The 20932-nt window shown below is 39.2% G+C and overlaps 1 protein-coding gene across 4 annotated transcripts in view; it reads left to right on the top strand.

Moving 5' to 3' along the window:
- The window catches only part of VPS35L (VPS35 endosomal protein sorting factor like), a 55901-nt gene that overhangs the window by 93 nt on the left and 34876 nt on the right, over nucleotides 1-20932 (top strand). Inside the window, exons 1-14 of one of the 4 annotated variants that reach the window (XM_054843593.1) lie at nucleotides 863-2493; nucleotides 4430-4529; nucleotides 5482-5649; nucleotides 6012-6134; nucleotides 6493-6517; nucleotides 7544-7620; nucleotides 9830-9958; nucleotides 13113-13197; nucleotides 14169-14228; nucleotides 16162-16258; nucleotides 16666-16713; nucleotides 17736-17829; nucleotides 20052-20129; nucleotides 20505-20627. In XM_054843593.1, the coding sequence (XP_054699568.1) occupies nucleotides 2360-2493; nucleotides 4430-4529; nucleotides 5482-5649; nucleotides 6012-6134; nucleotides 6493-6517; nucleotides 7544-7620; nucleotides 9830-9958; nucleotides 13113-13197; nucleotides 14169-14228; nucleotides 16162-16258; nucleotides 16666-16713; nucleotides 17736-17829; nucleotides 20052-20129; nucleotides 20505-20627 (1341 nt within the window). In that variant the 5' untranslated portion in view covers nucleotides 863-2359. Of the gene's footprint in view, nucleotides 1-862; nucleotides 2494-4429; nucleotides 4530-5481; nucleotides 5650-5973; nucleotides 6135-6492; nucleotides 6518-7543; nucleotides 7621-9829; nucleotides 9959-13112; nucleotides 13198-14168; nucleotides 14229-14392; nucleotides 14475-16161; nucleotides 16259-16665; nucleotides 16714-17735; nucleotides 17830-20051; nucleotides 20130-20504; nucleotides 20628-20932 lie in introns of those variants that run through there. The other 3 variants (XM_054843594.1, XM_054843595.1, XM_054843596.1) reach the window with 3 other exon arrangements.

Genomic DNA, 20932 nt, shown 5'->3' with positions numbered 1-20932 from the left:
CGGGCGGGGTGGCCGGGCGCTGCTTGTCCCCGTCCCGGGAGGGTGCTGCGCTCCTACCGGCCCCTCAGGCGGTGCTGGGTGGAGGGCAAGGCTGGGTAACGGGCTCTGAGGGGGGCTGCGGGAGGGCAGCCGTCATCCTCTCACGGTTGGGGGCCGCGGCACCGAGGCGGGGACGGCTCGGAGGACGGCCGAGCGTGCCGGCGGGGGAAGCTCCCCTGCCGAGCGAGGGCTGCGGGGCTGGGGGAGCCTCGCCCTCAGGACGCGAAAGCGCTCGTCGCCGCCGGGACTGCTTCCCGCGGGGCTCGGGGCCGCTCGGCCTGAGGGGCTGCAGCGGCCGCGAGTGGCGGGAGGGAGCCGTGGCGCTGGGTCCCGCCCGGGAGCGCAGTCCGGCGGGTCTGTTGGCGGCTGTCTGGAGCAAGCTGACGATACAGATCAGATTTATAACACGCTGGGTTTAGCGGCGTGGGGTGCCGAGGCGGAGGCATGCCTTTGCGCGATGTTACGTGGGTGTCCCACGCCGGAGCCGCTGCCCTGAGAGCCCGGGCGGGAGGGGACGGCCGCTGGCCCTGCGCACTGCCGGGGGGGTATTTTCCCTGAACTAAGCAAGAAAGTTACTCAGGGACAGCTGGCGTTTGGTTTGGTTTGATGACGTTGTATTTTTTATGATGTGCGTCCTGTATTCAGAGAAAGGAGTGTTCCTCCTGCCGCGTCCAGCCGGTGTCACCGTGGGCTTGCAGCGAGCTCGGCCTTCCCCAAAACTCACCAGCAAAGATGAGGATTTCGTACAGGGAATTTAAGTTTGCTAGCACGGTTCGGCGTCTGTTGGTTCTCTCTCACAGGCTCTTTAGGAGTAGACACAGCGGTTATGGGCTGCGAACTGCAGAGTCAGCTTCTAGCAACGTGCAATATTTCTATGGGAAAACTTGGCGTGCAGCTGAGGAAGCCGCACTGCGTAGGGCATGGAATAACTTACAGTCTGGTAATGGAAAGGAAGGATAAAACAGGCACTCTTTCTCTGACAGAGTAAAGGAAAATATGTTCATAGTTCATTTTCCCCCTAACTTGTCCTTGTTTACAAATGAGCTGATTTTCTGTTTCTGGAAGGTTTGCTCTACTAAGAGTCATGTTCTTTTACCACACTGTGACTCTAACTTCCAGGTTTTGATGTAGCTGATGTGTTACAGTCCTGAGCAAACTAGAAATCAAACCTAATGTGGAGTCAAGAAAAGTCATATGCAGCAGTTAGAGCCAATTACAGCATTAGGTTGCCAAAAAGTTTTCCCCATATATACATTGTCACACTGAAAATCATCTGTCTTGCTCTTTCATGTTATTAATGGGTGAGCAAACTTTTATGCATAACGAAAAGTAGAAATAACTTGTAGATTTAGAAGTTTCATTGTTAATGAAGCCAGCTGAGATTGTATAAAAACATCAGAGCTATGCTTCTTAAAATACATTCACTGGGGTATGAAATACTTTAAAACTTGAATTTATGTAGCTAAGGAAATTTGAGTGTATAAAATGGCTCTAACATGTTAGCTGGCTGTTGGAACCGTTAATAATTACTTTGAGTGCAGTAATGTTGGTGGAATCTCTGAGTGTGGTCAACGACCTTGCAGAAACAGAAAGGAATAAATGTGGCTGCAACTTTTGAATTTCTAGCAGTACCAAAACATAATGAAAACCTAAGGACCACAGCCACAAAGTGGTAGGGATGCTGGCAAATTGATTTTTACGTGGTGCAGCAATGAGCAGGCTAATAAGTAGGTCTGGTACTGCTGATGCAGAAGCGGCTGTGGAGAAAAAATGAACCAGAGTAAAATGTTTTTCTGTCATATGGAAGGCTGGTGGTTCTGCTGCGCTGAGGCTGGCTGTGCACGAGGGAGGCACCTGGGTTCGCAGGGTCATTAACTTGGGGGCGAGGAGGAAGTACAGCGGTCCCAGGAAAAAAGTTTGTTTACCAGGAGGAGAGAAGAAGGTTGGGAGTCTGGCAAGTGTCGCAGATGTAGAGTGGTGGCAGTTGCAGCAAGGCTCGCGTGTGAGAAAAGGTTGAAACGGCACCCGTGACGGGTGTACCTTGCACCATGCACTGGGGGTGAAACCCCGGTTTGGCCTGGGTCTTGTTTTCCTTTACGCTCAGAAGCTGGCTGGACTGCTGTGGCTGAGAAAGGAATGCTTAATCTCCTCTCCCTGGGGAGTAAGTGGAACATAATGTCAGAGCAAGCTTGAACTTCTCCCCCACATTAGCTATGTTACAAGCTGTCTTGTCACTTGAATAGCTACATTGTAAATGTACTTTTTAAAGACTTAATTGCAGGGTGAGCAGCTCTTCTTCATTCCCGCGTGTGTATTAGACATGTATACTTGCCCAGCGATGCCTTACATGATAATTGGAGTACGATTGATTTTGGCCTGGGAGTGGTATGCCAACTGTGAGCTGTCAGTGACATCTTTCTGTACTGCTGGTTTGGAAATATCTGTAAAGGAGAGGTATGGAAATACTGACAGAACTGTAACAGAGTAATAGGAATATTATAATTAGGCAGCCAAAGCTTGTCTGAAAGATTTTTCACCCAAATGCTAATTAACCCATGAAGCAAGTAAGCAAGGGCAATCATTGAATCATGGGACAATAGTGAGTTAAAGAGACTATTCATGTATAAAGAAAAGGAGCTGGAGATCAAGAAAATAAAAGGAATAAGCATGTGGATTTCACTGGACTCTTTTCTTTTACTCTGCTGTATCTCACTAGATATCAGAGCTTCTCCTTGGAGTAGCACAGCCATAAATTAAAGTAATTCTTAATATTTCTTTAACGAATCTGGGGTTTTTTGGGGGTACATAGTATCTATAGAAGACCTGGCTGCTTGGTGCTGCTGAAATTCTTACTAATGAGTGAGGTCTCCGAGCAGAAATGGAGTTCTTTGAAAGTTTGGTTTAGTTTTTGTGGAAAAGATGTGTATTATATGGGGGAATGCTGTTTGTTTTTGTTAGGAGTCTGCTTAAAGAAACCTTTGTGTATCCACTGGCTTACTCATTCAGCTAAGGTTTAGCGTGTGCTATAAACGTTCTCGGGATCCTGGATGAAACAGGAAAGAGCAATTAGCTTCCCTGCATGTTTCAAAGGCTGAAAAAGAAATCAAGAAGTTGCGGAGGGTAGAATGCAGAGAAAACCTTTTCAAGTATATTTTTCTCGATTTTTACTTGGATCTCTTTCTGCCTTGGTACTTAGCTATTGCTATTGCTAAAGGAAGGTGCCATGTGGTAGCTGTGGTGGCCGTTGTTTTAGGAAGTGTCTGTCCTGTGTATTTTTGTGAGGTCATATTTTCATTTCCCTGTTTAACCGTTACTACTACTCCATACAATTAAAAGTAATTGATTTCTTATATTGATGTGTTGTCAGAAATAGTAGAAAGCATTTATAACTCTTAAGTATCTTTTGAAATTGTAATCTGGTGCTGGTCAGGGAAGTTTTAATCCCCCTTTTTTACTTTCCTACACTGTGAAACATGCTTTAAAATCCTTTTTAAAATATAAATTTATATTTCAGCAATTAAAACTGGGATGAACTATCTGGTTTATGAAAGACCAGCCTCCTTAAATTGTGATTGATAAATTAATGTATGTTACTGTTCGCTCCTAGTGGCAGTGTTTTATTCAAATACTTTTATTTATGTTCTTTTCTGAAATCAAGGGGGGGGGTTTGTTTGTTTTTTGTTTTTTTAATTAGAGATGGAGGCCATAGTTCTCACAGTTCTCTCTTAATATCAGATTCAAAATAAAACCTGAAATACATATATTTTTGTGATTTATTTCACTTAATGACATACTTAATTTTCATAGGCGAGGCAAGGTTTTTATACAAGGATTTATCCACAATGCAAGCATATGAATGCCGATAAGGTTTTTTTTTTTTTCCTTATAAATTGACTTTTCCAACTTTTATAATGAATACTGCGAATAGATAGAAATAGTTTTCTCAGGGAAGAGCTCTGCAGCTGCACAAGTTAATCTGTGCAGTCCCTCACTATATCGGTGCATGATCGCTTTGATTTCTTGCCTTGTGTTTTCATACTTACCTTTTTCCTTCACTCTGCTATTCAGTTTAAAAGAGGTGTTTAATAATCTCCATCACCCTGTTGCACATACAAATGCCTGGTTAAATTCCCTTTTGATGTCCAGTGGAGTGGGAGAGAATCCAGCTGTAGAGGCAGAATACAGTTGAATGGCTGAAAGTAAAATTTCTTCAGTTTTATGTATCTCAGTAGAGAGAGAAATTCTAGTCTTTACACTGACATATTTTTCAACATGCATTTCTTTTTGTAAATATGCCTGCATCTATATAGGCATAGAATATGTTTATCTGTTTGTAAATATGCGATTATTTATATGCATATATACTTTCCCTTTACCCTTGCTTTTTAAGGCATGCAAGATCAAGAAACTATGCTTCAGAATCTGAAGTGTGCAAACTGGAATCTGTACCCTTGGATTTCGGTGATTACCATCCACTAAAACCCATTACAGTGAGTTACTTTTTGTGCTTTTGGAAAGTGAATGTACATTAAAACTGATTATGTTCCTCTTTTTACTTCAGTTCCCTTAAAATTAAAAGGCTTCGAAGTTGGTGGTACTAGTGAAGTTGGTTTCTGTGTTAGTGACCTGTTCTTTTTAGAGGCATCCAGGTTTATTCTGTTTGTCCTTTACAGAAACTTGCTGGTGCTGTTATGTGTCAGAAACAATCTCCTCCTGACAAATATAGCATTCCAACTTGTGGGTTCTCTTGGTTGCATTAAATGCTGAATAATGGATAAGTTTAAAAACAAATTGTTGCATTACAAATAACCAGCATAATTGCTTGATGTAAGATTTGGTTTTGGGTTAACTTCCAGTCAGCTGTATGCTTTAAAACATTTATCGTTTCTTTAATGTATGAGAGGCTTTTAAAAATGTGGATGTACAAAAATTCCAGCATCAAAGAGATGATAGTCATATACTAATGAATGATAAATGGACAGCAGCTTTTGCTCAGGAAGGTCAGTAGGGAGATAAGACAGAGGCCTTAAGTATGGATTTGGTGTTCCAGGCTTGAGTATTGTACAAGAAAAGTAAAGATGAGACTGGTAGAGGAAATCAAACAGCAAGAAAGAGGATGGAGGAGAGAGAGAAAAACAGTAAAATAGAGGAGGGGTACTAAAATGAAATTTCGAGTGGTTGTTCTTACAGTTCTCTTGATCTAGAATTGGAAGGTAAAAAAAAAAAAGGTAATGGAAATGCTATTGAAGAGTGCCTCCAGGTTCAGGGGAAAAGGAGGGGCTTCAATTTAAATGCTGAGCCTCATTCTAAAGAGTTCCTTTCGTTGGTTCTTGCTTTCATTGCAACAGCACAATTTATGTAGCACATATTTTGATGATTTATTAAAGAAAATAGGGGGAAGAGAAAGCCTTTTGGTTTACTAGTTTTGAACTTAACTTTTAGGTTACTGAATCCAAGACCAAGAAAATGAACCGAAAAGGAAGTACTTCTTCTACCTCCTCCTCCTCTTCTAGTTCTATGATGGATCCATTGAGCAGTGTATTGGATGGTACTGATCCCTTGTCATTATTTGCAGCAGCTGCAGATCCTGTGACTACTACTGCTACCATGGTAACACTGGAGGGGAGTTATCTTAACTAAATAAAATAATTTTTAAAAGCAGTCCAACAAAAAACCTCACAAAAATGAAACTACAAAGCCAGCCCCAGATAAAATATATTTGTCTCATGAACTAGAGGCTAATGCAAATAGGAAACATACTGTATTAATATAATAATGTATTCTTTTTTATTTATCTATATTTATCTGGCTTATGTTGGCATTTATTTAAATAGGATTGGATTAGTTTTTTTTTTTAATATGGTAAGTTTTGTAAGGATCAGTTAGCACTTGAACCATTAAGTTGACCTTTATCAGCCTTCTCTTTTTTTCCAGATTTGTATTTAACATTTGCGCTCGTACTCTCCTCATAGGATAGTACACGAAAGAAACGGGATAAAGATGACAGCTCAGCAGTAGGAAGTGACTTTGAACCATGGTCAAGCAAACGTGGTGAAATCCTTGCTAGATACACAACAACAGAGAAGCTCTCTATTGTAAGTGACAGCTTCTCTGGCTTTATTTGTACTAGAACTTTACTGGATTTTGGATGTTGCTGTTTTGTAATTATTTCATGAGTAAATACTGGTCCTCTAAATTTCAGTTTCAGTGTTGTAGAAAGCTGTACCACAAGGTACACTCACTTATAATGGTTGTTTTGGAGCCGAGTCCAAAAGTCTGTTGATACTTGGAAGCCATTGCTTTGTCTTTTTGTAACAATACAAAAAAAATTCTGGTTTTATGTCTACTTCTAAGCAATTAGAGGCTTAATTAGCAGTGTAATTACCCTGTGCGTTCTTGGAATGCTAGTGAGTACATGTTTTCTAAAAGTCTGCTTTTTCTGTTTCTTCACAGAATCTGTACATGGGATCTGAGAAGGGTAAGCAATTTCTTTAACAGTAACAGATTTTGCTTGGGGTAGAGTGCAGTGACAGGTTTGTGGTCAAGAATAGGAATAGTTGAAATGTGTTTTCCTGTCCTCCCCCATTCTGACATATGGTTGGATGTATGGTTTTCTGCTAGATTTTTAATTAATGAAAACAAACCACTCAACCACCTTGTCTTGTATTCCTGTAGGCTAATGAATTTGTGATTGTGTGTTGTGAAAGGAAATGGAATTCACTGCCTTTCACTAGCTTAAAACTTTCTTCCATTTAAAGTGAACAATAATGTTTTGAGGATCAGGTTCATCAACTCTTCTGCTTGCTGGAGGGGAAAGCAAACAAGTCCTTTGGGAACTTTCTCAGTTATTCTCTTTACATGAAAGTGAAATGATTTCAACTGTATGCTGAGCATTCAAAAAAGAACCCAATGTTAAATATTTTATCATGTTTTCTAGTGAAGCAAATCTGTGCTAAGTATATATGAGTATATCTGTGCTAAGTATTTATATATGAATAAACATGCAGCATTTCAGCTTCTGCAAAAAAATTAAATACTCTTTTGGAATGAGAATGGTCAAACATTGAAACAGGATGTCCAGGGAGAGTGTGACATCTCCATCCTTAGGTATCGTTAAACTGGATATAACCCTGTGCAACCTCTTACAACTTGAAAATTTGACCTGCTTTGAGGAGGAGAGTTGGACAAAGACCTCCATAGGGTTTTTCTAACCTAAATTATCCTATGGTTCTATCCAGTGGTTCTTTCCTTACCAGCAAAACTTGCAAGATAATCCATTTATGTTAAGTTTTGCTTACTTGTCCTTCCCTGTTCAAAGTGAATGAACGTAGGTACATTTAAATGTGTGTCTTTGGGAATAGCCACCAAATTAGTCAAACCACGTTTCTTCTGTCATGGAAGCTGACTAGTTGTCTGAGTCTGTCAAGCTCCTTCAATTTTGTTTCCCTTTAGAAGTTCCAAGCGTTTAAATGTTAAAGAAACTCAAACATATAATTCTTTACAGGAAAAGCTACAACTACTGGCTCAGCAGTGTCTGAAAAAGTGAGGACAAGGTTAGAAGAACTGGATGATCTGGAAGAGGTGAGTTTTCTAATCCAATTACATCGTAATTTTAAAGGTGAAATAAATTTCACAGAATGGTTTGGGTTGGAAGGAACCTCAAAGCCCATGTAGTTCCAATCCCCCCACCATGGGCAGGGACACCCTCCACTAGCCCAGGTTGCCCAAAGCCCCATCCAACCTGGCCTTGAACACTGCCAGGGATGGGGCCTTCACAACCTCTCTGGGCAACCTGTGCCAGTGTCTCACCACCCTCACAGGGAAGAATTTCTTCCTTATATCTAATCTCAATCTCCCCTCCTTCAGCTTCAGGCCATTCCCCTTGTCCTGTCACTCCCTGCCCTTGTCACCAGTCCCTCTCCAGCTTTCCTGGAGCCCCTTCGGACTCTCTCCAACAGCTCCGTGTCCTTCTTATTCTGAGGACCCCAGAGCTAGATGCAGTATTCTGGGGGGACAGGTCTCACCAGAGTGGGGTAGAGGGGCAGAATCCCCTCCCTCGACCTGCAGGTCATGCTGCTGGTGATACAGCCCAGGACATGGTTGGCTTTCTGGGCTGCAAGTGCACATTGCCAGCTCACGTTGAGCTTCTCATCCCCCCCCAACACCCCCAAGTCCTTCCCCTCAGGGCTGCTCTCTATCCAGTCTCCACCCAGCCAGCCTGTAGTTGTGCTTGGGATTGCCCCGACGCATGTGCAGGACCTTGCACTTGGCCTTGTTGAACTTTACGAGGTTCTCAGGGGCCCACCTCTCCAGCCTGTCAAGGTCCCTCTGGGTGGCAGATCTCAAATTTGTGATTTCAGATTTTCAAATTTGTGAAATAAAAATCTTCTATGAAACCTTTTTAAAAGGTCCTGATTCTGCATGTGCTTATGCAGTATTTAAATAAATATATACTTTCCATGGGATTTCTCTAGTCATTTCAATCCTTATTGTTACAGAATTCAGGCAGAATCATATTTTTTCTATTGCTAGAAATTGTGATTCGAAAATTCAACTGATGTACCGATGTTGATTTGCCTTGGTACTGTGTTTGGTCTGCAGCTGCTGTAAAACTTCATGGAGCCCCAGAGTCTTAACATCCCATAATTTTGTTTCCCCCTGTTGCAGAAACTGCATACTCTGTACCTGAGCTTAATTAAAGTTACATTTACATGCTTGATAGAAATACTGAGTACTCAATTCTCAAACTGCAGTATTTTACTGTGCAAAGATGAGGTGTTCCGTAACTTACTTCCCTAAGACCTGAATCTGTGGGGCGTATCTGGAATTGTTTTGGGTAATGTTGTTTTGAAACCTCTGCCTTTTAACTAACGGCAGGTTGCCTGAGCCTGCACAATTCCAGTAGTTGCATATCACAAATAAAGCATTGGAGTTTTTTAATAGAAAAATAAAGTACCTTTTATCATAAGGAAATATGTAACCTTTTATGAAACTGTAATTGCATTTTATCTCTTCATCTGTGAGTGTTTTTACTGATGGTTGCTTGTAGATTCTCAGATATTATGAAATTTGTTCTGTAATGCAGCTTATGAAACTCATCAATACTAGTCCTGAAGGTAGTTTTTAATGTCACTCATACTACTACTGAAGACTGTTCCAGAACCACCTTCTGATTTTTCTAAACACATTTTATAGTCCCTTTGTTCCTGTGTCAGTTTGGTTCTAAAGCTTAAACAATTATTTCTGCTTCCAGTGTTACACTAGTTTATTTTTGATATGTAATCTTTTTATAAGGTCTGTAAGATCTTCTGGAAAAAAGGTGACAAGAATGCTCCAGTACTGAGCATGAAGTGAAGATGGTGTTATTTTCTCACTGAGGATGAAACACAGTTGGATTTTTCTTACTGTCAACAAATTTCTTAGAACCTTGCTGGCAAAACATTCCATTTCTCTCTGCTGCTGCCTCTACATAGGTGCTAGCATGCTTATGTGTAGTGTTAGTGCACTAATTACACCACGAGTAGAATACCACTGAAATAGTCTGGCATATCTGACTTCACGGACAACTTTGCGTACCAGCATGTTTATCTCTTGAAAACCAAAGCAGTTGTGATGCACTTCTGTGCCAAACACCTGCAGTATTGATGCTGCAAAGGTAAGAAGGAAAATTAGGTAATTCTATAATAAGTTTTGTAGGTTCTTCCCCCCCCCAGTGATTTGACTGTATAATAATGGCACTCTCCTTCCTTCCCCCCCACTCTTATTAAGTAGACTTGTGTTTTCTTGCCAGGGGTCGCAGAAAGAGCTGTTGAATTTGACTCAGCAGGATTACATGAACCGAATTGAAGAACTGAACCAGTCTTTGAAGGATGCTTGGTCCTCTGATCAGAAAGTAAAAGCTCTGAAAATAGTCATCCAGGTCAGTTTTACATTTTTGCTCTGCACACCACTCTGTGGTGTGGCTCATTCGGTTTCTTTCTTGGAGAAAGAAGGGTTTCTGTTATTTTTCTTCTATTTTCTTCCGTTCTTCACTGAAACCCTTTTCTTTCAGAGTTTTATGACTTCTGACAATAGTTGGATTTTCAGCTTTGTTTTTGACTAGGGCGTGTGGGATGGAATTCTTATTAAAGAGAGCGGCCACATGACAGATGTGGAAATTTTACCTGCTTAGGGATAATTAAAAAAAACCACGTAGTGATATCAGCTCTTTCTAGGACATTCCTTTCCTTTCCTCTCCCCGCTCTACTGCCTTATCTCCCACCCTAAGTAATACCAGAATGGCTTTTCGAATGTCAGTATTTTCCCCATCCAGACTTACTAAGGCAACTGAATAATCTGATTTAGGACCTTAGCAAAGTACAAAAAACAACTCCAGATTTTTTAAGTGCTTGGGTTGGTTTGTTTGTTTGTTTTTTCAACTTCTCTAGAATCTTCCTCTGGCTCATTTAGGGTGATGGGCTGTGAGGGGGGCAGAGGGGAGTAGGACAATTGAATGCTTTTTTGTTTTGCTTGGCATTTAAAAAAAGGCCAGAGGCAGAGTGCATCAGAGGATGGAGGAGATAATGACATCCTTAAAAGCTGTAAAACTGATGTAATGCTAGTAGTCATCAAGCAGGGTTATATAAAGTCAGGATTTTTTTTTTCTCATGCTAGATACTCTAGTGAAAACTGTTTGCAGTAATTTCAGCTTAAATTGTGGTGAAGGCAATAAAGGAAATGAAACATAAATGAAGGGAGATCAGAAAATTATATGTGACCTAGGGTGACTAATGTTCTATTGTAATACTATGAAATCAGCACTATTATTCTTTAAAAAAGAATATCAATATATAGGATTGTGAAGTATGAGTATCTTAGTGAAAGAGAATACAGTATTAGAAGTCTGGAGGAGGAGAAAAGGGACGTGGATGTACTGTATTTACAGTGCATTAATACTTATATATATATATATACAGTGACATGCAGTGATAATCTATGCATTAATACTTTCATATATTCTTTTAAAAATGGTTTCACAAATGATTTTGAAACAATGTAGTTTCTGAGATGGGATTCAGTGCTTTCTTTCAGGAAAGCAGTATCAGAATTGCTTATGTTTATCTCTTAAAGCATTGTTCACTTTGCACTTGAACTTCATGCTGCAGATGCTCATCATTAATGGAAAGACTGAGTAAGAATGAAATAGATGTTTGGGTAATTAACATGAATACAAAATCTTTAATAAAGGAGACTAAGTAATAATAATTTATATTTATAAAGCAGGATAGGGTAGAAACCTGACTGAACTTTCTTTGTTGTGGTTCTTCCTAACAAATAACATAGTTTTAGGAATGTCGTATCCTCTTAAAGAACTAAGCAATTTTCTTGACATCAGACTGTGATTATATACGTAGTCTATCATTGTTAGTATCACGTACTGATTAGTGTGCAATAGGAGAAGTAAGTTTGGCCTTTTTGTTGTTGTTATTTTCAGAAACCTATAGTGGGCTGGAAAAAGCCATTTTAATTTGAATGCCGGAATTATCTTGATTTAAGAATTGATGATGAAATTACACAAGAACTTTCATTTGGACATTGGGGATGGAACCTTCATTCTCTGTATGAGAGTTTTACGGAGCTTGAAGTGCAGGCAGAGTTCTGGTTGTTAAGGCAGGGTCTGAATTTATAACGTGAATTCCTCAAGTACCTTTTTACAAGATACTTTACTTGTCAAGATGGAATAAGCTAAGCTACTTAGGGTAAGCTGAAGTAAGTTGATTTGTGCGTGAGCTCTAAGAAAAGTGGTAAGTGTTCATGGTGTGTGCAGGTCCTAAACAGCTACTGAATTACCTTTTTTTGAAGGTGACTGGCCACCCATAGGGAAGATTTTGCTTGGGTTGGAAGATGTGAATGCTCTCGCCTGTCTTTTTGGTGCGCTCTTAAGTCCTTCCTGAAGAATAAAGCAAAAAGACCAACTGTGCCCCTCATTTAGCATGTTCAAATGATATCATTTTCTTGTTTAAACAAAGCAGTCTTGTGGTGTGTCTGATTGCTTCTTGCATTTTTTGAGTGTAATGAAAACTTGAACTTTATTTATTCCATTGAGCTTGAAGAATTGTCTCCTGATGTCAGAGAAGGGACAGAGATCACAGAGAATATTGTACTTGTCAGTCTTAAATAGAGACCGGAGAAAACTTGTGGTCAAAGGCCCTGTTTGGCTCACGTAGGGAGGAGGTGGATTTCTCTCCCCAGTCATTTGCCTGTTTTCTTCAGGTGGAAATTGATTTTTTGTGCTAAAGTCTTTGACTGTGGTTTAGTCTGCAGTCTTTGCACCATCTTGGTAAACAAAGTTACGGCTTAATTAAATATCTTTATATCATCTTCATTCTTCACTGTGTATTTTGAATTCATACCCTAAATGGTTTCTACCTGGGCTTGTATTCAATAATACTAGAACTAGTATGTTTTCAAATGTGACTTTGTACCAGCCATCACTATAGTCCAACTGCTGCAGTCGTGTTGGGGAACTTTGGGGGGTGATTGATCACAGATTCCTCCCCGGAGCTGTGGACCAGCTGGCCTGTTTCCAAAATGTTTGAACTGGTTATGTGAGCCGCAAAGATGCGTTGAAAAGCTCATTAGCTAAACTTTTTAAAATTGTTTCTTCGTTTAGTCTATATCAAATTTTGTGTTTGATATGGATGTTTAGAGATATGTTGAGAAACTGAAAAATGCCATTCAAAAAAGTCAGTTTAGAAAAGAAGTGCCTTTTTTATGCTTCCGGGAGAGAATTTGTCTTGTCTAAACAAAGGCACAGATCTGCATGGTCAGCTGAAATTCTGCATTGTAGACTGAGTTGTATAAAGGAAAAACAGATCTGTGACTAGCCCTGCTGGAAATGAAGAATAACCTCAATAATACAAAGACTACCATCATGTGTTATGTTAGATATTCTTGTGCTTTTTGCTGGATAGTTCTTCATGGTGGTTCTTTTCATCTGTATCTGCATCTGTTCCAGCCTGTCTCGAGTAAAAACAGGAACTTGCATTGTCCTCTAAAAATTTTTTTTCTTTTGTTTTTTTTTTCCCTTCTAGTGTTCTAAGCTTCTTTCAGACACAACAGTAATCCAGTTTTATCCAAGCAAGTTTGTTTTAATTACAGACATCCTTGATACTTTTGGTAAGTATCTAATGTGTCAGGCTTACTATATAATTGTTAATAAGATGAAATTGGTTTTTTGTAATGTTAGAAAACATCAAAGTTATCCAAAAAGTGCTGAAATGACTCTCAGTTTTAACACAGAATATTTCCAACATAAACATTTGGACAACCAGTGGTATAGATGTGGTATATGATTGTTCAAAAACTCTGATAAATGAAGTCTTTAACATAAAAAAGTTTCATTTTGTTGTTCTATGCTTTATGTATTAGTAAATATCTTGAACAAAACCTTGGGAAAAATCATGATCTCTGCATTTTGAAATTTAAAACACGCTGCCGTTATGATGAAAATATTTTGGGTTTGGCAGCCTCTTGACTCAGTATTTCATTCTATTTATATTTGAAGAATAGAAGTCAGAAAGTTTTCTTCAGCTGAATAGGGACTATGAAGTGATCAAAATGTAGTTTCTGAATTTTTTTAATCTATTTTCATCATTTTTAAATGATCCTTTAAGTCAAATTGTCATCACCTTCATGTGACTCTTGGTTTTCTGCCACGTTATGGAAAAGATTTACGACAGCATTCAAAGCTGAAGGGTATTTTGATGTTTAGCAGGATATGCTGTGACATAGATCCAATTGTTTTTTCAGGTCTTGCTTCCTCTTTGTGCTCTTTCCTACTTAAAGTTGCTGAAGATAACATAATATCCAAACTCAGCAAAGGCAGGACACCAGCTGTCCCATCCTGACCTGTGTGCTGCCTCTTTACTGACGGGAGCCAGATAAAGAAATGTTTTATAGTGTGCGAAGTGCTAAATTCAGATTTAACATTTTATTCTCACTAGAGGGCAGCACAATGTTACCGTTTTAGGAAGTTTCTTCCAGCTGATCTCAACCTATGTTAGAGGGTTGAGTATATATCAACATTGTGTTGTACAGTTCATTACTTTGTTATGAATGATTTTTTAATTTTTTTTTTTCCTTAAAAGGCAAACTAGTGTATGAAAGAATTCTGTCAATGTGCATGGACAATCGTGTCTCTTTGCCAGGTAACTTTGTGTTAGTTTCTACTGTGCTCCTGGAAAAAAACCATGTCTGAACTAATTTGTGAAAGGTTAAATAGGACCCATGCTACTTTATTTCCTATGAAAAATGTTCTGATTTGAATTGAGTAATTTCTGGTTTTTAACAGAGTAAAATCTATTGTTTATAGCTTTCACCATTTGCAACATTTCTGCAAGCTTACATTTTAACTGTGAAGAATATACAGACAAAGCTGAGAGTCTCAGTTTTTGGTAAATAGATGTTTTTGTTGCTACGTTGGAAACTATTGATAGTTTTGCTTTAATTAGGGAAGAATTTTGGGAGAAGGAGCAGGCTGTCAATATGATCTTTCTCACTTGAGCCATTTTCATTTTTTCAGTTGAAGTTCTAACGCAACGTAAGTTTGATTTGACATTTATGGTACAGATGTATATGGAAGTACTTCTTTAGGAAGGCACCAAAACTTTCCATTGAAATTCGGGCTTTTCCTTGCAATTTGGAGTGTATTAAGTACATGTCCTTGAAATATGGAACATTGTTACTCTGTAGTTGGCAATGCAACAGTACCGTTAGGTTAGAGTTAAATCCATAGGATTTGAGTCAGAAGCCCGAAATGAGGAAATACTTAAATTTGAAATAAACTTACAGAAAATACTTAAAATAAATTCGGTTGTTGCAGCTCTGATGAACTGTTCTTATAAACATTAACGAAGGCAGGCAGTTGCCGTAGCATGTCACAATTACTGGGCACAGTTACCCCTGTTCTGGAGAGCGGAGCTCGTGCTGCGGCTGTACGGCTGCCGGGGGCATCGCTGGTGGGAACTTCCCAGTCAGCTGTAAAAGTGGGAGGGAGAAGGAAAATCTGCACCGTGCGTGGCAGTGTGAGCCCCCGGGGATTACGGGCCCGACCTCCGTGCTTGTCCTGTGGGAACCAAGCAAAACAAAGTTGGGTGAGAACTCCTGTGGTCCTGGGTGGGATAAAACATCTTCCTGTACTCAGTCAGCATCTACTGTGGGGCTTCTGCAGTCTTGGAAGTGAGAAATTTTCTTGTGGAACAGGAGCTTCTCACCTTCCAGGGACAAGGATAGGAGAGCACTGGTATTTTAAAACTGTTTCAGTTTATAAGCAGGCATTCACAGCAGAAGCTGCTTATGTGGCTTTATCACTGAGAGAAGAGGGACTCATCCTTCCCGACCATCTTACCTCAGACCTGGGCTGATCCCAAGAAGTCTATTTTTGCCTTCTGTTCCGGGCAATCTAGAGAAAGAGGCAGTTAGCCACACAACCGCACGCCGGCCTGACCAGAGCGCTGTCCCCATAACCCATCTGTTCCTCCCCAGGGGGGCAGCTCTTTCCTGCTGGCTGCTGACACAAATAGTCCCAAAGCTCGTGAGGAGAGAACCGCGCTGCGGTGTTAGATGTTTAGTGTACAAAACCAAGCGTTCTGTCAGTGCTTAATATTTCCTACTTCTTGCAAAATAGTTTTAAATAATATCCTTTAAAAATTGTATTAGCCTTTTAAAGAATTTGAGTGCTTAAATCTCTTTTATATGTATGCATTTGTTACAGATTTGTATAGTGTATTTTTAATAGATTCCCTTTTTTTTTTTTTTTTTTTTTTTTTTACAATTTCTGCTTTTGGGGGGAGGCAGAGGTTAGATTTCCAAGCAGCAGATCTGACATTAGCTTTGAGTGCTTGACTTCAGCTTCTGAAATGTTACTTAATGCAAGACAAAAGCTCTAGTTACCTCTTCTTGCTCTCTGTGTACTCGGCTCTTACCTGCTGCAAGACAGCGCTGAGAATCATATTGCCTAGTTTATTATGGTGTGCCTAATTTCTTGTTGAAAGGAAAGAGAATACAATTTTAAACCTAGAATGAAAAATAACTTGTTCCCAGAAAGAATGTAACTATTTCTGGGTTGGTTTTTTTCCCTAGATAATTTTTCTCCAGAGAGTGTTAACGATACGGCTAAAGAAACTTGCTTAAACTGGTTTTTCAAGATTGCTTCAATCAGAGAACTCATTCCCAGATTGTATCCTTGTCAAGTGAGACTCTGAGTGTGTCTGCAGGTTTTTCATAGACTTTTCAAGAAATGAATGTGTTTGTTTCAATAAAAGGCACAGCAATCTGATGATTATACTGACTTTGTTTTGTTTGTCTCAGGCTGTATGTTTCACATGTGAGTCATGTTTCATAGTAAACTGAACGCTGAATTACTGGCTATGAGCAGCATGGCTGTGATAAAGTAGACTTGATGTGTGAAAACTTGGGAAACAATAAAAATCTTGTCGATAAATCATAAAAATCAACAAAGTGTAGTGAGATTAATTACAGAAGGCCTTGAAATAGTTTGTTCTGTATGTATCTGGTATATAAATTTGGTTTTGGTTTTAAATGCCACGCATCTTAGTTTTGTTCCTTAACTTGGCTTCATTCTAGTTACGTGGAAGCAGCAATACTGAAGTGCAATAAATTCCTATCCAAAACGTAAGAGTAAATGTTAAGTTTGGGAAAGAACTGAGTGGGCAGGCTTATAAAATACTTTGAGGGGTTAAGCATGCAAATTCCATGATTAATGGTGGATAGGGTCTTAATAGGTCTGAGGAAAAGCAGTATGAGAGGGTTTGGAGTTTTTGGTGAGAATGCCATGGAATTAATTGACCTGTGGTACAATTTGGAATGCAATACTGCTTGTAGTTTTGGAATATGTGTATCAGTGTGACATCAGGAGTTTGCAAATTAAAACCCAGTGGCTTCAGATGGTGGAGGGGGAAGCAAGATTGTTGAGATGACACTGGCAAAAAGATGGGATAGAAAATTGAAAGGAAAATATTGATGTGTCATATTGCTAGAGATGGAGTTGGAGAAATGATTTAGGAGCAGTGAACCATTATCTGTTGAAGATTTTGGTGTAAGCTTCAGCTGTTGCCAAACAGTGTCAGTTGCTGAGCTGAAAATGTTCCTTCATATGTAATGGTCCTTTTTCAGTTAAGTTTTGAAATGAGTGTTGTAAGCCAAATGGCTACTATAGTGACAACTTCGTTATCCCTAAAAAGCGGTTCTTTTACTGGAATTGACGGGCCTCATCTCCAGGCACTAGTACAGCTCTATCAAAAAGGACCTGTGGGAAAAGGAGACATAGAAGGAGTTCTGCCAGTTCCGCTTCAAGCAGATGCTGTCTTCGTATTGAATTGCAGCCCTTCTAGAGCTCTGCTGCTCCTTCAAACTAGAGGAGTATTTTAGTTGTGCTTGTCTTTCACAAGCCAAGCATCCCACCTGGCTATCTGTACTACTCCTAATGGCAAATACTGCAATTTGAATATAGGATATGTTTTACTATACACATTTTTACTTCTGAAATAAAATTTTGTGCTAATATGCTTCATCTTTGGTAGATGTTTCTATAACTCACACTCAGTCTACAAGGCAACTACTGAAGTTATCTGTAGGTGATATAATTCTGTTATCGATTGTTAAATCTCATTTTCATTTCTGAAAAATCTTAACAGAGGAATTTCGGAATGTCTCCCACGGTTAACGTCTATGATTAGAGGAATTGGAGACCCACTGGTTGCAGTCTATGCGAGAACATACCTTTGCAGGGTAGGCAATCATTTAACACATCAGATCTCTATCAAGGACTTACTGCAGCTGGCTCTGCCACTAAAGGAAAATTTCTTTTAACTACTGTTTTTATCTGAAATAGTCAGCAGCCTGTCTCTTCCTTCAAGCAAACAAAAAAATAAAATTTCTCTTGTGTTTTAATAATGGGCAATATTTCTTTAAGTGTTTTATAATACGTAAAAATAACTTTGTGCTGCTTATGCCAGTTTTTCATCTTCAGGTAGGGCAAAATGTTAGGGATCTAAGTGGAAGGCAAGACTTTGAGACTACATGCTGTTGTCTGATTGCTGGGCGCTGCTTTTCATAGTTAATATATGCACTTTCCCTATCTTTATCTTCCTCCTACTGCTAGAGTGCATGTGGCAGGCAGAGGGCTGGCAAGCTCCTTGGCAGAGGAGCCACTTGGTAAAGTGTTTGGGCAGTGGACTTTGTCTGACTGCATGGTGTGGCTATGTTCTTATCCTCACCTCCTCCTGCAGTTACCTTAACAGCTTGGCCAAGGTAAACTGACCCAAGAAGAGACTCTAAAATGATTCAAAAAGTCATTAATGGTGGAAAAATATTTGTGAAATACATTTTTTGAAGTAGTGGCAAAGATCTCAACTATAACTGGGAAGTGGTAGGGCTGCTAATTAGCAATACTTGCATGAAATCAGCTGCCATTATGAAATGCAACGAGTTTGTTCAGTGTTTATTGTATCTGTTATGTTTGAACAAACTGTCTAGGATGCTTTTGGTATACTGTTCAGGGGTGTCTGTATGAATTCCTGCATCTGCAATTAATTGCTAACCTCTGGTTTACTCCGATAGATGAGCTGCTTAGTTTATTTGAATCTTGAAATGCAGTAATACCTGTGTTTTTGTCATAGCCTAATCATTCCTGCATACATAGTGCAAGACTTCTGAAGGCTTTTTAGGAAACAGTTTGTATGCACAATCCACCTTTTACTGTTCCTGACACAGCTAAAAGAGATGCATAATGATAGAGCAGTTAGGAGTAATAATCTAGTAATAGTAATTGCAATTATGTAGTAAGGAGGAGCTTAGTATGCTCCTTTTTGTCCATAAAGATGATCATACAAAATAGTGAAAATTTTCTTGGAATAAAATACTAGCTGTTAAAATCCTGACTTTTGTTTAAAATAAGACAATTTACTGGAATGAAAGGCATTTAATCTTCTGTATTCCAGCTACTGGTGCTATATTAATACTTTCACAATGAAGGTAATGAAAATAGATTTTTAAAACATAAAAATTCTTGAATAGGAAACCTGTAGTATCGATATAAGTGATGTCCGAAGTGACGGCTTAGGAAAATGTAGGAATAAACACTTGCGCGTAACCAAAGAACCAAATCTTTGCACGGCAAAGCCCCATGGTATGAAAGGAAACGATATATAAAGACAAATGATAGATGAGTGGCTTGGCTCTGTGCAAGGTACCTCTGCTCTGTGGTGAAGTCAGGTAGAGTTGCATATGCTCAGGGATCCCAAAAGCTCCTAAAAAAAGGGGAACCTTAAGCTGTTGAGGTGGATTTGTTTGTGTGTTTTTTAAGCCTGATCTGTTACTAACTTCTCATTCATTTCTGCATCTTTCTCTTTACTTTAGTAATATGCCACTTTTTTTTTATGGTTTTTAAGCTGTGTTATTGAAAACAGTCCTGTATGGATTAGTTTCCTCTGCAGTTCCAGCTTTGCTACACAGGCCTTGTGTTTGTGCATCACCTTGTATTAGTTACTAATATTTTATCTATATCTATCTATATATTCATGTTTTCCTTTGGGATCCTTGCTTCATTCTGTCCACAGAATAAATACACATGATTTTAAGCAATTTCTGAGCTTTGACTGACTTTTAAAGTGTTGTTCACTGTAGGCTCTCTGCATAAAATGAATGTAGGCTGGTGCAGTGCCAGCACTGGGGTTAGACATTGATTTCCTACTGCTTACAGATACCTGGAGCTGACGTTAGGAGAACCACGTTTAAACACAGCTGTAACTACCTTGGGGTAGTTTTTAGTGGACATGACTTTAATAGTAAGCAAGAAAATAATCAGTCAAAAGCATGTGATTCAATGCTGTTTGTTGAGTTGATGTGTGTGACTAAGTGTACTCCTCTGGAAAATGCATTTTTGTCTTGCAGTTGAAGGAGAATCATCAGTGATAGGTGGAGATAAAACCTTTCTCTTTCTTTTAATACAGGTTGGGATGGAAGTGGCACCACAACTCAAAGAAAGCCTTAACAAAAATTTCTTTGACTTTCTTCTAACATTTAAACAAGTAAGCTAATAGGGGGTTTATTTGCAAAATCACATAAGTACACTCCTTAACCAAACTACCGCATACTTTTTAAAAATCTTCAAAGTTCTTAAATATAGATTTAAGATGTTCTTGTACACAGATATAGTATGTAAAATTTCCCATACATTCTGATAAGTTGAAACTGCTCCATTCAGCATGTTTCCATACTTTAATTCTGTATGCTATGAGCTTGATATTTTTTCCCCAGTATGCAAGGAATGCTTCAGAATATCTGTGTTTCTTTGTGATCTTGTCTGTTGTTGTTTCCATTCATACACAAACTTTGTCCAGTTTATCATAGCTCTGATTAAATACCTTTTCACAGCAACATGTTTTTGACTTTTATTTCTACAGATTCATGGGGATACGGTTCAGAACCAGCTGGTAGTACAATGTGTGGAGATTCCTTTGTATTTGACTCTCTATTCTCCTGCTATAGACTGGATTTTACAGTGCATTGCATACCGTGCTCCTGAAGTAAGTAAGCAAGCGTGGTAATGCTTGATTCTAAAGGAATTGTTGGGGTCAAGAGTTAATATTGCCTATTAAAACCCCCCTCAGTCAGTAATGACATGAGTGTGAAAGTGCTTATGAAGAGCCTAGATACAACTGCCTCTTTCTGTCTTCTATACAGGAAGAATGTTCATTTCCACAAAGCTCAAATTATATCATTTTAAATTCATAGGCAGTATTCCTGTTTGTTTCGTGCTGTCCTTTAGCTAGTTTAATCTTTATTTCCTGAATTCATTAGTTTGTTCTGTCATACAGATAAAAAAAAGATT

The sequence above is a fragment of the Grus americana genome, chromosome 15 (genome assembly GCF_028858705.1).
Source record: "Grus americana isolate bGruAme1 chromosome 15, bGruAme1.mat, whole genome shotgun sequence".
In the NCBI taxonomy this organism is placed as follows: Eukaryota; Metazoa; Chordata; class Aves; order Gruiformes; family Gruidae; genus Grus; species Grus americana.
This window is presented reverse-complemented; position numbering and strand designations above follow the sequence as displayed.